The sequence below is a fragment of the Carcharodon carcharias genome, chromosome 12 (genome assembly GCF_017639515.1).
Source record: "Carcharodon carcharias isolate sCarCar2 chromosome 12, sCarCar2.pri, whole genome shotgun sequence".
Classification (NCBI taxonomy): Eukaryota; Metazoa; Chordata; class Chondrichthyes; order Lamniformes; family Lamnidae; genus Carcharodon; species Carcharodon carcharias.
The window spans coordinates 121842086-121859068 of NC_054478.1; the positions used below are offsets into that span (position 1 = coordinate 121842086).

At 41.8% G+C, this 16983-nt stretch overlaps 1 protein-coding gene across 6 annotated transcripts in view; it reads right to left on the reverse strand.

Annotated features, from left to right (window-relative positions):
- lss (lanosterol synthase (2,3-oxidosqualene-lanosterol cyclase)) overlaps window positions 1–16983 on the reverse strand; it is a 140317-nt gene that overhangs the window by 109952 nt on the left and 13382 nt on the right. For all 6 annotated transcript variants that reach the window (XM_041200564.1, XM_041200562.1, XM_041200566.1 and 3 more), the window contains exons 5-6: window positions 11355–11476; window positions 3290–3386 (exon numbers count right to left, since the gene is read on the reverse strand). In XM_041200564.1, the coding sequence (XP_041056498.1) occupies window positions 3290–3386; window positions 11355–11476 (219 nt within the window). The remainder of the gene's footprint in view (window positions 1–3289; window positions 3387–11354; window positions 11477–16983) is intronic.

A 16983-nucleotide genomic window follows, 5' to 3' on the forward strand; every position in this document is an offset into this window, starting at 1 on the left:
ATAAAATGTCAGAATTGGCTGTTTCTGGGTCTTCTACCCTATGGCCAGGATTTTGCCCTCATGGGGTGGGCAGGAGCAGTCGGGAAGCCGACTGCCACCTGCAACTAGGGCTGGACCACGAGTTCACACCGATAGGCCAATAGCGGCCCGCCCAGCATGGTGTGTGTGCAGCAAGGGTGAGCGCACAACTTCGCGGGTGCACACTGCAAAAGCTCCAAGGCACAGAGCTGCCTCGGAGATGAACAGTTTTGAAAAGTAAAAATAAAGAATTGTAAAATGTTAAACATGTCCCCTCTGTCACATGAGCAGGGACACGTTATTAATGAAATGTTTAAATGTTGAATAGCTGTTGGAAACCTCATTCCACCCATGGATGAGCTTTCCTAAAAAATCTAAAGGCTGCTTGGCCTTTTCGTCTGCCTGCCAATTGTAAGGTTGGATGGGTAGCCCAAAATTTCTTTCAATTATGATTTTAACGGCCTTAATAGGCCTTTTAATTGTCAGCAGACACACTGCTGAATCCCGCACGCACCCACCCACTGAAATATCACGTGTCATTTTACACTCATTTGGGTCAGGTGCACACACACCCAAGTGTGTAATATTCTGGCCTAAATACAACATTGGACTTGGACTGTTGTCTGGAGGTCTGTGTAAATCTCGCTTTGCAACGTCCCAATGTGTCCACTTCTATGACAAAAATAACGCTATCTTTTTAAATTGCCCATCGTTAGGATCATTGTTTCCATGTCGATAAAAATTAGTTTGCAATTTTGCTGCTAAGCTGTTTCTTCTAAATTTTCGGTTGGTGGGAGCTGTTTCCCATTTCGCGCCCAACTAGGAGAATGACGCCATTTTGCGCCCCTTGAATTTCTTGTGAATCCCTTACAGCACTTTCCATTGGAAGCGCTATTTCTAATGCTTTCTTAAAATCAGGATCCACTTCAGCCAGCAATCTTCACTGAACAGTATCCTCCTGCATGCCACATACCAAATGATCCCTGAGCATGTCATTCAGGGTTTCACTGAAATCACTATATTCCTTTAGTTGTTTTAATTTTGCCATATAGGTAGCAACGGTCTCCCCTGGAGATCTATTCCGTGAGTTGAACCTGAACCTCTGCATTATAACTGAAGAGTTGAAACTTGGGTTGAAAATGTCCCTTAATGAGGTCTACTAATTCACTGAAGATCTTCAAATCTGAGGCACAGGGGGCTGTCAAGCTTAGAGTTAAACTGTAGGTTTTGCTCCCACAAATACTCAAGAGAATCACTCTCCTCTTTTCCTCCCCTCAATTTCGTTGGCTTGAAAGTAGAATGCAAGATGTTCTATATATTGAGACCAGTTGTCTGGCTGGTTCAAAGGGATTGATTCAGCCAAATTCTGACATATCAGATGAGTATATCTCCTTTTTCTTAATTATTAGATACTCTCAATCACTGAGCAAGGGACGGTATCAGATCTGATTTATCCCATCCTTGTCGCCAGTTTGTTATAGTGTTGATTTTCCAGGCAACTTTTCTTGGTGGACACACTTAACTTTATTTACAAGACTAGCAGTAGCAACTACATGTGTGCATCAAACTCTATAACTAAAGAAGAACGCTCTTAGAGGTTCCCCGTGCTGCTAACCTATTGGTTTCCACAGATCATGTGATCTTACAACACAGGGTTATTCTTAAAGCTACAGTCCTACATTAATCAATAATTACTACAATCTCATATTTTGAGACAGAGATGAGGGGGATTTTTTCTCTCTCAAAGGGCCATTGGTCTTTGGAATTCTCTTCCAGAGAGCAGCAGAGGCTGGGTCACTAAATTAGAGAGATTTGATGTACAAGGGAGTCAAAGGTTATGTGGGCAGGCTGGAAAGTGGAGTTAAGGCCACAATCAGATTAGTCATGATCGTACTGAATGGCAGAGCAGGCTCGAGGAGCTAAATGGCTGCCTCCTGCTCCTATTTCTTCAAAAATACATCCAGTGAAAACAAAACAGAGCCAGAAACTTGGACATAGATGGGTTTGTGGAGGAACTTTAAAAAGTTCAGAAGCAAAGGTGCTCAAAATGGATTTGCAAAGAGTTTGATCAAGGTGGTGCTACTCATGCTAGGGTGAAAGGTGGGGTTTTCACATCAGTCTGGAGTTAGGAGTATTCAGGAAGAGATAGAGAGTTGGAGATGGTTACCCAAAGTCAGGGGCAGCAAGTCTATCACTGGGGTGAGGGACAGTACCTGATCTGATTCACACAAGAAAAAGGATTTGACATCAAATACACTGGGGAAGTACAGACAACGGGGTGCTGGATAATTGGACTTTAATGTGGGACAGGATACATGTGCCAGAGGACTGGAAAATTGCAACTGTTACATTTGTTGAAAATCAGGTGCAAGGATAAGCCCAGCAATTATAGTTCAGTCAGTTTAACCTCTGGAAAACTAGAGTTCTTATCATTAGAACTGCTGTCACTATTCTGGCCACATGATTTGACTTATTTTAGTCTCATTCATTCTTTTTAAATCCTTTATTCTCATTTGTGGCTCCTCCACAGAATCATCAGGTACACCTACTTTCACCTTCCTCTGTAAAAATTAAAGCAAAATATTTATCATGACCTCTCTTCAAATTACAAGATGGTCTTTTCATCTCCAAGTGGCTCTATCCATTCTTTGGCTATCCTTCTACTACTTATGTGCTACTTATCCTCTGGCTGCCAATCTTCCTCATCCTCCTTCATAACAATTTTCTTGCCTCTTTTTTATATACTTTTTACAGTACTGCATCATTCTGGGGAGATTTATTTAACCTCTTTTTCAAATACCAAGTTTTATTCCCACTTCTCTATCCATAGAACCCCAGAAGGCGATGCATCGTCTTTACATCTAGACTGTATTTACGTGTAAATAACCAATTACTGTCACTCCACTCTCTCACCTATTATTTTCCAACAAATCAACCTGAACTGGGTCTTCTATCAACCCACAAATTACTCAAATTTATAGTCCAATTCAATGACTATCCATTTTAATTTAAGCGATCATTATTTTCAAGTGTCCTTCTAACTTCAGGACAATTGTTCACCCGGCTTCATTAGCCAGATCTAACACTATATCCCCCTCATTAGAAATACAATATACTGATGAAGGAAATAGTCCTCATTTTGACCCAACTTCTGTTTCGTCCTAAATCTCAGGATTCCCTAATTATAACAATTTGCTTTACTGCATACCTCCTGTTCCAAAACTGGCTCCAGAAACTTAGAAGCATTCAATAGTTTACTTATAGGACTCACCACATCTCAGGAAACAAGGTGTTCATCCCTGCCCAGCTGTAGACATTAAGGATGGCCAACCAGAATTTACCCCAGGACGGGATTCCAACTGCACCACCTGAAACCATGGGGAAGACAATTATTGTAGGTGTTAAACATTTGTGTGTATGATGAGAAAGCATTTCCTGTCCTCAATATCTAACTTTATTACAAAAAATATGAAAGGAACATGTAGCACCTCATCCTCAAACAACTATAGCTGGCAAACATTCTGAATGCAAATACAGTAGAATCTCAGACACCTGCACAATGAGGGACTAAATAACACCTAACTCTGAATGATACAAATCTAAAGCACCACTTTGTATATCAATGGAATATATTTTTAAGACTTTCTCCCAGCCACAGAGATGAAAAGATCTGAGTTACATTTCAACTGGGACAACTGGCCATAATACCCGAGGTTCAGGGATAAAGGCAAAATAAAAATACAGCTTAGTTTCCTAATTCCAATTGTTATTCAGCAAGAAGTGTTTGGATGCTGGGTGAGAATAGAATCATGTCATCCAACTGCAGATACTCACTGCAGGATAGCTTGCTCACTGTTCAAACTCATGTCCTAGACAAGGTTCTGCCACCAACGGTGGGTTGAAAGAGCAGTAAAGTTGACCATATTCAAAGGAGCAACGCCTCCATGGACCTGGAACTAAAGGAGTTTGAAAATATGGATGGGGAAAAACCGTGGAGTAATTTGCAAACGAGAATGGTTCTTTTAAATTCACTGGAGGTCAGCAAAGACTGGGTGGAGTTGCTTGTCAAGCGACATTTAGTGCAGGTCAAGTGTGATATGGGAAAGTTGTATTTCATTGGAAGCAGAGGATTGACAGGTCAATAAGGAATGAGTGGTGGAGAAATAGAATCTAAAGAGGATGGAAGCATGAATAAGGATTTCAGCAGCAACAGGAGTAAACTTGTTGCAGAGGCAGCTGTTAACACAGGACCTATGACTTAATATCAGACAGGCTGTCAGACTGGATAGAGTTGGCTATGTTTGAGGGAAATGGTGGAAAGATGAACCTAGCTGCAGTCAGCACACATGTAGGCCAGCCTTGTATTTGCAGATGATGTAACTGAAGAGTAGCATGTAGATGAGCAAAAGGAAGAGACTGAGAGCGATCCATGGGGAACATCAGGGGCAGTTGTGTTGGAACAGGTAGGAATAAATAGTGCCATGGAAAAGAAAACTGGCAATGAAGGAGATAGCATAACTGTGTCAAATGCCACAAAGTTTGAAGAGAATAGGTAAAGCAAACCACCAGTTATTATCCGAGACATTGTAATTTCTATAATTTGACCATGACCGTCTCAGTGCTCTGCGCAGTAGGAGCTGGCAAGATTCAAACATGGGGTTTTGAAACAGAGCTGAGCAACAACACATATTTAAGGGCTGAAAGGAAAAGGAACTAGGACAAGGGTTGGGAAGGATTGATAGTCGTTGTTGGGACAGTTGTGTCAGCTGATCTAAAAAGAGGAATGCTATCTGAACAAAATGAGACAGTAATATGAGTGAAATTGAGTGTCTAAGAGTGGCTGAGGGAGGACCCAGGGAGCAGAAAGTGAGTCCCAGAGAAAAGAAGGGCTTGGAAGAGGTACAGGGGACATTGGGCAGAATTTTAACTATGGCACATTGTTCCTGACAGTGGTACAGAAAATGGGCATCAGTTCTGCTCTCCTGCTTTTTGCTGGTTCCCACATGATTCCAATTAAAATTTCAAGTGCCAGCAGTGTGCATGGGAGACATGTGATCACATGGCAGGGGAAGATTTTCAATGGTGAAACCCACCATCAGCTGACAATACAGCAGTTGGGCAGACTATAAAAAAAGCCTACTAGACAAACTGGGAGTCTCCTCTTTATGGCCACAACCTTTCTGCCCAACTCCATTGCCATTAACATAAGACTTATTGAAAGCACAAAAGTAGCATGGATCTTTTTCAAATTTAAATTTCACTTGTAAGTATTTTACATTACATTGGTTTCACTGAATGAAAGCTAAATGTACTAGTGTACCTCCTGGTTGGCATGCATTGATGATTCCTGGAGAGTTCGGGACATTTCTTTATGATGGAGGAAACAATGTTGTGTTTTTGTGTTCACTCTTTATTGAACGTTCATGTTGGTGTTGTACTCACCACACTGGGATCACTCAGCAGGATATCTGAAATGTTGTAGGTGAACTCAAAGCCCTACTAGGACCCTGCCAGTTATGCTACATATGGACAGTACTGACACCCTCATTTTCTTAACTTCAATGACTGTTCCCACCTGTTGTTTCTATGTTTACTTTATACCAACTCACCAACCTCACACCAGGACTGGTAAACTATATGTAGATTCGGCTTATTTGAAGATACAGCACGGGATGTCTCTGCAGACATTTGTAACTTACGGATTCAGCAACTGCTACTCAAGGATAACACAGCTGCAATTATTATACACACACACAACTAGCTGCTGGTCACATGCTGCCCCACATTCTGGCTACTTGCTCATTTGTCGAGTTCCTTAATGATATCACAACACCACCATTCCACATCACGCACAGGGTGCTAGGCCTTTCCCACTTCACTCCTCCATATGACCCTGACCCCATGTTCTGCACTCCCTTGGATCCTTCTTCTATCCCTCCATGCCCCAACCCCACCCTATGTCCTCCCTTGCATCCCTCTTCTACTCCATGGCCTCAACCCCACTCCACAGCCCCCAAACTCCTCACACCCTTGTCAGTCCTAAGCCTCTATGCAAGCTGCCATCTCCTGCTCCCTGCCTTGTGCCACATAGTTCAACAAGGAAGACCTCAGACACAACTTCAAAAAGCCGACTATTGCACACCATCTTTAAAAGAATGTGAACCAGGTGCCTCGAGATTCTTGTGCGACACTGACTTCATCATGAAGGTAAGTAATTACAAAAAATTTTAATACAATGAGTATTCATGGTATGCAAATATATTACAAGTAGGAACCTGCCACGAGATGGTGAGAGGCCTATACTGCCACAAACACACAGCTGAGTTAATCTCTAAATTTGAACCTGCTGTCGGGAAAGCAAAATTTCAGCTCCCACTAATTCAGTCACCCTGCCTCCCATTTTTCGTGCTCTTGCAGGCCCTAAAAGACTGAAGGCAGGGTAAATGGGGAGCTCAGGATTAATAGACGATATGAGGTGGATGGTTGGCACCAGTCTTTGAGAATTAAACAATTCGTGAACTCTTCATTTATTTGTGGAGGTAAGACTGGAAAGTACAGGGGTTAAGAGGTTTGAGGAGATGGTTCATCATGAGGATAACGCTGGAGTAATAGGAAGATTTGGCTGAGGAGAGGAATGCATAATAATGTTACACATGACTAGGTCATTCTCATGATGAATGCTTACAGCAATAATGGATCAGATACACTTCACTGTGGGAAGGGTGTTAAATCATGGAGGCTTTGCATGACTTACAAAAAAGGCAAAAAAAGGTGAGGTGTCAAAATAGGGAAAAGGGTGAGGCGAGATTTGGTCGTCATACCCACCCCACTGCTTCAGTGCAAAAGCAAAATACTGTGGATGCTGGAAATCTGAAATAAAACAGAAAATGCTGGAAATATCAGCGCCAATGGCAACATCTGTGGAGAGTTATTGTCTCAGGTCTGTGACCTTCCATCAGAACCAGGAAAAGTTAGAAAGTAATATAGATTTTAAGTAAGTGAAAGGGGAGAGGGTGGGTGAAAAATAGAAGGAATTAAATGATAAAAGATTTATTGGTGCAAGATTAAAGGGAGTGGTAATGGTGCAAGTAAAGAAATGAAAGATATGCCAAGAGTGGTGCAAATGGCTGGATAACTGCAGTCTGAAAGTAGAGTAAAAGGAAATCAAGACAAACAAAACAAACTAACAAAGAAATAGGATACAACATGGAGGTAGAGGTAATGAACAATAATTGTTAATCTCAAAGTTGAGACCAGAAGGCTGTAAAATGCTCTAAAAGATGAGATGCTATTCCTTGAGCTTCATTGGAACACTGCCGCAGGCCAAGGACAAAGATCAGAGTGAAAACAAGGTGCAGGATTAAAAGCAAGTGACTGGAAATTCAGGGTTATGTTTGCTGACTGAACAGAGATGCTCTGCAAGTGGTCATCTAGGCTGAGTTTGGCCTCCAATGTAGAGGAGACCACATCATGAGTGGTGAATACAGTATACACATTGAAAGTACAAGTAAATTGGTGTTTCACTTGGGAGTGTTTGGGGCCTTGGACAATAGGAAGGGAGGTGGTAAAAGGCCAGATACTACATCTCCTGTTCTTGCATGGAAAGGGTGCAGTGGGAAAGGGTGATGGTGTTGGGAGTGAATGAAGAGTGGACCAGGGTGCCACAGAAGTCCTATTGGTATGCTGAAAAAGGGTAGAGGAAAATGCCACCACCATTACATTAGAGGTGGTGGAAATGAGAGAGGATGAAACGTGAACTAAAATCCGACAAATTCCCAGGACCTAATGGCCTACATCCTAAGGTTCTAGAAGAGGTAACTGCATGCAGAGATAGTAGACATGCTGTTTATGATTTTCCAAAATTCCCCAGATTCTATAACGATCCCAGCAGATTGGAAGTTAGCAAATGTAACATGGATGTTCGAAAGAATGGAGACTATATCCAGGGCCAGTTAGCCTGACATCAGTCATCAGGAAAATGCTGAAATATATTATCAAGGAAGTCTTAACAATGCACTTAAATCAAAGTATAATCAGACAAAGTTGACATGGATTTATGAAAGGGAAATCATGTTTGACAAACATACGAGTTTTTTTGAAAATGTAACTAGTAGGGCCGATAAAGGGAAACCAGTAAATGTAGCACATTTATACTTCCAAAAGGCATTTGATAAGTGCCACACAAGATAGATAAGAGTTCATGGAATGGTTGGGGTGGGGGTTGGAAATATATGGGCACAGATAGAGAATTAGTTAACAGACAGTAAGCAACAGATGTCTTCAAGCTGGCAGGCTATGACAAGTGGAGAGCCCCATGTGCTTGGGCATCAGCTCTTTACAATTTTTATGAATGACTTGGATGAAGACACAGAGTAATGTATCTAAGTTTGCTGACAATACTAAGTTAGGCAGAAATGTAGGCTGTAAGGAGGACAGAGGCTGCAAAGAGACATAGACAGGTTGAGTGAGTGGACAATAAGGTGGCAGATGGAGTACAATACGGGGAAGTGAGGTTATTCCCTTTGACAGTAAGAACAGAAAAGCAGAAAATTTTTCAGAAGGTGTAACACTTCTAGATGTTAATGTTCAGAGGAATTTAGGCGTACTCTCTCAAGGAACACAGTGATGGTACAGCAAGCAATTAGGAAAGCAAATGGCATGTTGACCTTTATTGCAAGGGAATTAGAATATAAAAATGAGGAAGTCTTGCTACAATTGTACAGGGCTTTGGTGAGCATACACCTGGAGTACTGTGCCCAATTTTGGTTTCTGTATTTATGCAAGGGTACATTTGCCTTGGAGGTGTGCAAAGGTTCATTAGATTGGTTCCAGGGATGAGAAGGTTGTCCTATGACAGGCTAGTAAATTGGGCCTATGGTTAGGGTTAGGGGGTTTAGAAGTATGAGAGGTGATTCTCATTGAAATATACAAAATTCTGAAGGGGCTTGACAGGGTAGACACTAAGATGTTGTTTCTCTCAGCTGGGAATGTAGAATATGGGGGATTTAGGGCGGCAGATTTAGGACAGAAATGAGGAGAAATTTCTTCACGGAGAGGGCTGTGAATTTTTGGAATTCTGTCCTCCAGAGGGTTGTGGATGCTCCATTGTTGAATATATTTAAGGCTGAGATAGGCATATTTTTGGTCTTAGGGAATCAAGAGATATAGGGTTGGCGGGGGAGAGAGGGAGGGGTGACGGTGCAGAGAAACGCGAACGAATGGGAAAGCAGAGCTCCAGCCAAAGATCAGCCACGATTATATTAAATGGCACAGCAGGAGCGAGGGGCTATAGGTCTACTCCTGCTCCTATTTCATATGTTATGACAAGGGGAATGCTTGGAATAATAATAAATTGAGTCTGTCAAAGCCAGTATGTCAATAGATTCATCTAGGATTACTGATTTTGAGGAAGCAGACATTCTGGAGAGCAACATGAAGTAGGGCAGTGGTTGATAATTGCCCAACAAGATTAGGGATGAGTAGTGGAAGAGACAAGAGAATGGGGAGAAGGTTAAAGAAGTTAACCTCTAAAGAATGGGTGGGATGGTCATTGGGAACCAAGTACAAGGCAGTTGTGTTTTCTGGTCATGATGGTATCATGAGAACCAAAAACTCATGATGTGATTAGTAGGCAATGCCAGAGGGAGGTTGTGGCTTGTTTACATGGAATTCAAACCTAGAGCAGAAGCAGGAGAGAACTTAGGCTGAGAATAGTGCAGAGTGGGGCAAGGGATTGAGTGAACATGATGATGGATAAGCAGAAGGTGAAATGGGACATGGCTACAGGAAATTAGGAATAGCAACAGAAAGCAGCAGAGCCAAAAAGCAACCAGAAAAAGAGGGAGGTCGCACATACAGACTGACATATACACGTGAATGGCCACAGAGGACCTTTATATAATATAAACTGATGGTAGAAAGCAAGAGATTTTTTTTAGCATAGGCGTTTGGTAAAAGGTAACATCTGTGATTGCAGAGTCCTGGCATATCTACAGGGCAGGAGGCAACGTGAGGAAAAATCCAGTTCAAAAGCCAAAGGGCACTAACATCCAGCTCAGACCAGGGAGATGTAGTTTAGTTCAGGGGCCAGTGGAGAAACAGTTTGATCCCGGAGACTGGAGGGAGTCTGGTTCAGGAGATGGCAGAAAAGCAGATTTAAACCATGGTCTGAGAAACACAATGGTGTCTATCAATGCAAGTGTCTGGGCAGTAACAAAACCAAAATACCGTCAATGCTGGAAATATGAAATAGAAACAAAATCCTGGAAATATTCAAGTCAGGCAGCATCTGTTTGTACAGTAATTGCTTTGTCAGGCAAACCTGAGATTTCTTAAAAGGAGCTGCTGTGATTTCTGTCATTGAGATAAATTACTGACCTTACGTTATACTAATGCCATTAAGGAAGTCGTGCATTTACATTGTGTCTTTCACATACTCAGGACATCCCAAAATGCTTCACAGCTAATGAGTTACTACTTTTTGTAACAACAGTCATGTATGCAAACGCAATAGCTAATTTTCACATGGCAGGGTCCCATAAACAGCAGTGGAATCAGCTGCATACAGTGACACCACTACTCCCAGTCAGAATGAAGGTGATTGGGTAATTCTCTTGTCCATCGCACCTGGAGGCTGCGCTACTGTAAATAACTGAGTTTACCACAAAATTTGTATGCAACTATTCTCCATTTATTACAAATTGATTATTTCACCAGCAAAATGTATTATGTAACTACCCTCTACTCCACTTTTCTGAAGAAATCATCCTGCTTTTATCGGGAGAAGTTACTGTAGATTTGGTCAGGAATTCTATTTGCAGTAGTTCATCGAGACTTAATTTAAATAGACTTTGTTTGCTGTAAAATAACTCTTTGCTGTGATCCTGCAGTAAGATTTGCCCTGCCTCCAACACTGGCTGACCAGTGGCATCAGCAGACACTCTGCATGCTTATTTAAAATGGATTAATGTCAACCCTGGAAGTGTTTTGATTATTGACTCCTGTTGATAAAAGTTTGGGCATGTGAGTGAAGGCAGCCAGGTGATGGATTCCACACAATGTACTTACCATGAGATAATCATCTTGACAAATGTATCGCTCTGTGTTTATCCCTCCTACTCTATCCAACCTGTCTGTTGCAGATTTTCTCAATCTCACTATTTTACCTACTTTATTTCAAATAGGTCAAAGGCCTCTTCCTGAAAAACCTAAGGTTTTTTTTACTGAATGTTACAGAGTACTGTTGCTGAGCATTTGTAATTAGTTTACCACAGGCAGCTATAAACCCACAGAAAAAAGCTCCTTGCACACTGCTTTTAATTATTTAGATTTCTGACCTTTATCATGAAGGTTATTTCTTGCTCGCACCAGGTAAGGCTCATCTGGCCCGACACCAAGGATTCGCAGGGCTGTGTAATTCAGTGCTGTTCCAAAAACTGTCGACTTGTCCGCCACATGCCTAGCATTCAAATCAAAACATGTGGGTCATATTTAGCATTAGGATATAGGAAAATGCAAACTAGGCTAAAAATGAAGCAAGGTGCAGGTTTACCATTAACCTCAGAAGCCCTTTATCTTGGCATTGGTGAAATCATGACAGATGCTGGCCTGTCACACTACATCATACTGAAAGAACTGACAACCTGTTTGGAAAGCAGCATAGACGTATGGCTGGGAGACTGAGCAGGGCTCAAAGCCGACGAGAGAGATCGAGAGCTCAGACGAGCCGAGCAGAGTCGCCTCTCTGGTCTGTAGATTTCAAGCCAAGTTTGGAAACAAAAATCAAGGTGACACATCACAGGGAGGTGATTGGTTGGAAGGTATTTCCTAATTAGCTAAACTAGTGAATTTAAGTCCGTGGAGTAGAACATAATTTGGAATGATAAATATAAGCACAAGCAAGAAAGAAAACTAGGGAGGCATCAATTAAAAGTTAATTAGGTAAATGAATTTGTCATTTAAAACACAAAGCTGTGAATTGATTTGCTGGTGAGTATTGTTGATAGGGACAGAGTCTATACAACTGGCGGATTTAGAAATGTTAAGGTATTAAGTAATAACAAGAAAAAAGTGAGCAGCTGGTGAGTCTTTTTTTTTTAAAGTAAGGTTTATTACGATTAAGATGTATTAAATATTGGCAGGGTTCATCAGCATTGAAAACTTTATTAGTACTGGTGAGATTTAGTAATAGTCTTAAGGTTAATTAGTGCTAGTAAGGTTGATCAATAGTCATAAGGTCTGAGTATTGATAAAGGTTTATCGGTAGTAGTAAGGTCTATTAGTACTAGTAAGGTTTATTAATAGGTTCATTATTATTGGTAAAGGTTTATTAACAGTAATAAGTGGGAGTTGACTTGCTAGTGGAGACAATCTAAACAACTGGGAGTTTAAAAAGTTAAAATATTAATAAATAACAAGTGAGTATCTGGTGAGTTTTGTCTTTTTATTTTTGAGTAAAGTTTATTCCTACTGGTTAGATGTGTTAAGTATTAGTAGGATTTATCAATATCAGTAAGGTTTATTAATAGTAGTAAGGTTTATAAATAGTGGCAAGGTATTTTCATATTGGTGAGATTTATTAGCAGTAGCAAGGTTAGCTAATAAATACAGGAATGGCTGGGCTGCTCCAACCTCTTAGAATGCACATCTTGTGCTACGTGGGAACTTCAGGATGCTTCCTCTGTCCTGGATAACCATTTGTGCAGGAAGTGTCATCAGTTACAGCAGCTTGAGCTCTGAATTTAAGAACTTGAGCAGCAGCTGGTGTCACTGCGGTGCATCCGTGAGATTGAGAGTTTCGTGGATAGCATGTTGATAGATGCTATCACCTGCAGCTTAAGTGCGAGGCATTTTGATATTTTGTGTATTTCCATGATGCTGGAAGGCCTCCCTTTGTTTCTTTTTAATATGTATTATCATCAAACTTGCGTCAAAATGTAACCAGTTGCAAGGTGAAACAACGTCCTAAGCTCAGAACCAGGTGGTAGGAGCAGGGAGTGTGGAGGACATCAGCCGAATGGAGAATATTTTTGACCAAAGATATCAACCCTGAGGCTTATATGGAACTTTAAAGAAAAGACTGGACATGGATACCCAGACACAGACATGTTAGGACATGCCACTGGCTAACCACCACACACCCTGATTACAGAAACTGACCTATACAATTGTTTCTCAGATATGTGACAATGGCTCTCCTCCTGCCTTACCAAGATACAGAAATCACATCCGTTTCTGGCAGGTATCTGGAGACACGCCCTGCTAAGAGCAGGAAATGAGCACATGCAGGTTGTCTTTGCATAGCCTGGGTGGGATTGATAATCCAAATCAGATGACTTGATTTACGACACTACCTTATGCCGAGAGACTAGGGTCAGAAAGGGGTATAAAGCCATAGCTCCCAAGGATATTGGGGCTACAACCAGGAAATGTGATTTGGTCAGTCATGGAAAGTCATGTGGAGGAATCTATTCACCATACCAACCACCCAGGAACGAGCTCCTGCATGCGGCTTTTACTAAGCCACTGGTGTTGTAAGTATATTAACCCACTAAGCAATAGTATAAAGGTTTTCCACATAAAGTGGAAATTGTATCCATGGTTTGTTTGGTGGTGTTGATACCAAATATGGGGTGAGGACCTTTAGAGGGCCCCCCCGGTTAACAGTCTTACAAGAGGCTGCTGGAAGAGAGGAAATGGATGACCACCTGACACACAAAAAAAACATGCAGGTAGTGCAGGAGTCCCCCGAGTGCATCCCACTCTACCTAGTATTCACTTCTGAATTCTGCTGAGAGCGATGGTTCATCTCAGGAGTGCTGCAGAGTCAAGTCCATTGCCCCACAGGTGGCCCACTTGTAGAAGGCGCACAATGAAGATTGGAAGAGAAAGTGATAGGTGATCAATAGTTAGGGAATAAAAAGGTGTTTCTGTGGCCACAGACGTGAATTCAGGATGCTGTGTTGCCTCCCTGGTAACAGGAGCAAGGATGTCACTGGCTGCAGAGCCATCCTGAGTGGGGAGGATGAACAGCCAAATTTAGCACAAAATCAATAGCCATATGGACAAATGTGGATTAATTACGGAAAGTCAATATGGATTTCTTAAGGGGAAATATTGTTTAACCAACTTTGAAAAGATAATAGAAAGGGTTGATGAGGGCATTGCTGTTGATAGGCGTGCATGCATTTCCAAAACACATTTGATACAAAGCCACACAACAGACTTGTGAGCAAAGTTATAGATCTTGGAATAAGAGGGACAGTAGTAACATGGAAATGAAATTATCTGAATGACAGGAAACAGAAGTGGTTGATGGATGTTTTTTAGGCTAGAGGAAGGTTTGTAGCGGAGTTCCCCAGGAGTCAGTGCTGGGACCCTTGATTTTTGATATATTAATGACCTAGACCATGGTGTACAGGGCGCATTTTAAAATTTTAGGATGATATGAAACCTGAAAGCATTGTGAACTGTGAGGAGGAACGTGTGGAACTTCAAAAGGACACCGACAATTTGGTAGAATGGGAAACTGGCTTAATGGGGTTCAATGCATGCACGCCCATCAACAGCACTGATGTTTCATTGGTGATTCATTTTGGTAGCAAGAATGTGCAGAGACACTATAAAATAAAGGGTACAACTCTAAGGGGCACCTGGGTGTATATGGGCATGTCATTGAAGGTGGCAGGACAGGTTGAGAGCAGTTAATAAAGCATACAGTGTACTAGGCAGTATTAATAGGGTCATAGAGTACAAGAGCAAGGAGGTTATGTTGAACTTGTATACAAGATGCATTGCAGGAATTCACCAAGGTTCCTTTAGACAACATCTTCCAAACCCATGACCACTACCACCTAGCAAGACAAGAGCAGCAGATAGATGGGAACACCACCACCTGGAAGTTCCCCTCCATGCCACTCACCATTCTGACTTGGAAATATATCACTGTTCCTTCACTGTCGCTGGGTCAAAATCCTGGAACTCCCTTCTAAACTGCACTGTGGGTGTACCTACACTACATGGGCTGCAGCGGTTCAAGAAAGCAGCTCACCACCACCTTCTCAAGGACAATCAAGGATGGGCAATAAATGCTGGCCCAGCCAGGGAAGCCCACATCCCGTGAGTGAATGATTAAAAAACTCATGAAAGGACTGCGAATGAGAGGGCACAGATGTCAAGTAATGGGTAAAAGAAGAAAAAGTGAGAAAATTATTGCATGCAGTAAGCATGTCTGGAATGCTGCCCAAGAGTGGTGGAGGCAGGTTCAATCTAAGTAGTCAAAAGAAAATTGGACAGTTATTTCAAAAGGAACATTATGGGGAGAAGGCAGCTAAATTGCACTAAGCAAACTGCTCATTTGGAGAGCTGGTGCAGACTCAATGGGCCAAATGGCCACCTCCTGCGCTGCAACATTTCTATGACTCTTTGGGAATCTTAAGGCATCAAATTTAAAATAAACAAAGATGTGCTAAGGGTCTTGGAATGTGGTTGTGTAGAATGTGCACAGACACAGAGACACAGTTTCCAATGCTGTGTAGAAATGTTAAGCCTGAAAGACTGAATGGAATTTAGTGCCAATTTAGCATGAAGAATTAACAGCCCATCTCCCCTTTGGGAATAACCCCAGTGTGCAACAGGAAGGCTTCAGCCTCCACTGTTAATATGGCAATTATCTTGTTAAAACCAACTGTTAGTTATACAGGTGATAGGCATTAATTATCCCATCTAAATAGAATAAAAAGGTACAGCTAGAACACTGTGTTGAAGCTATTAGGAAGCTTGTGGTACTGGAAATAAACCAGCTTTAACCAAAAGACCAGCCTGGATTAATTCTTCCACTTACTGTGAGTAGCATCCACTAACCTTAGCTGCAGCTGTTCCACTTTGGATTACATTTTCCCACTTTTAATATTTAAGTTCTCAGGATGTAGCCAATGTTGGCCAGGGCTGCATTTATTGTCAGGGCAGCTTGGATGGCCATTCAAGTACTTGTTAGACTAGTTCAGAGGACATTAAAAATCAACCATGCAGTATGGGGTGGGATGAGTTCCAGTGTAAGGTCAGGGAGCTGAAATGTTAATTGTTTCTCTCCACAAATTTCAGCCTGACCTGTACAGTATGTGCAGCATTCAGTTTTTACTGCAGATTTCCCAGCATCTGCAGTATTTTATTTTTGTCAGATTGGGACTGGAGTTACTGTAAATCAGAGACCAAATGCAGGTGGCTAATTCACTTCCCTGAATGACAACAGTGAACTACTTGAGATTTTATAACACTCCTCCTCCTATTAGCTTTTATGCTTGTTAGTTAGATGCCAGCTCAAGAATGAGCAGATGTTAAATTAAATTTCGCATGTCCTGTTGGGATTTCAACACTCAACCTTGATTGGTACCATAACAGCAATGACTTCCATTCCACACAGTACCCATCTCCATCTCAGTTTCCAGGTGGGAATAGCTGTATTGAAATGGAGAGAGATAACATCAGATCGAGACTATCCTCCCCTCTCTTTGTAAGGAGACTTAGATTTGGACTTTGGCCATTCCTGTGTCTAATGACACGAGCCAGACAAAGCACATGCTTATGCCTGTTTCTATAGGTGGTTTTCTCCTGGGACAGTCATTAGCAACTATAGCTTGAGGAATGCCACTCCACATCTAGCATAAGCTGACTAAGACACTCCTGCTCTATTGGAAAGGTTATAGATTGATAACCAACCTGCTTGGTCACGTTATGAGCCCACTTTCCATGGCCATCACATCCTGCAGTGGTACTCCAACTCGGAGCTTCTGGCTCAGAGGCAGGGATGTTACCACTGCGCCACAAGATATCTTTGAAGGAAGGTGGGGTTGAAAAGGAATATTGTTAAGAACTGGATCTTGTAATGTGTCAAAACCCCATTCTTCACACCAACTTGACACCTATCACCTCGATATTTCCAATTTGGAGAGTCAGTTGTGAGGGGCT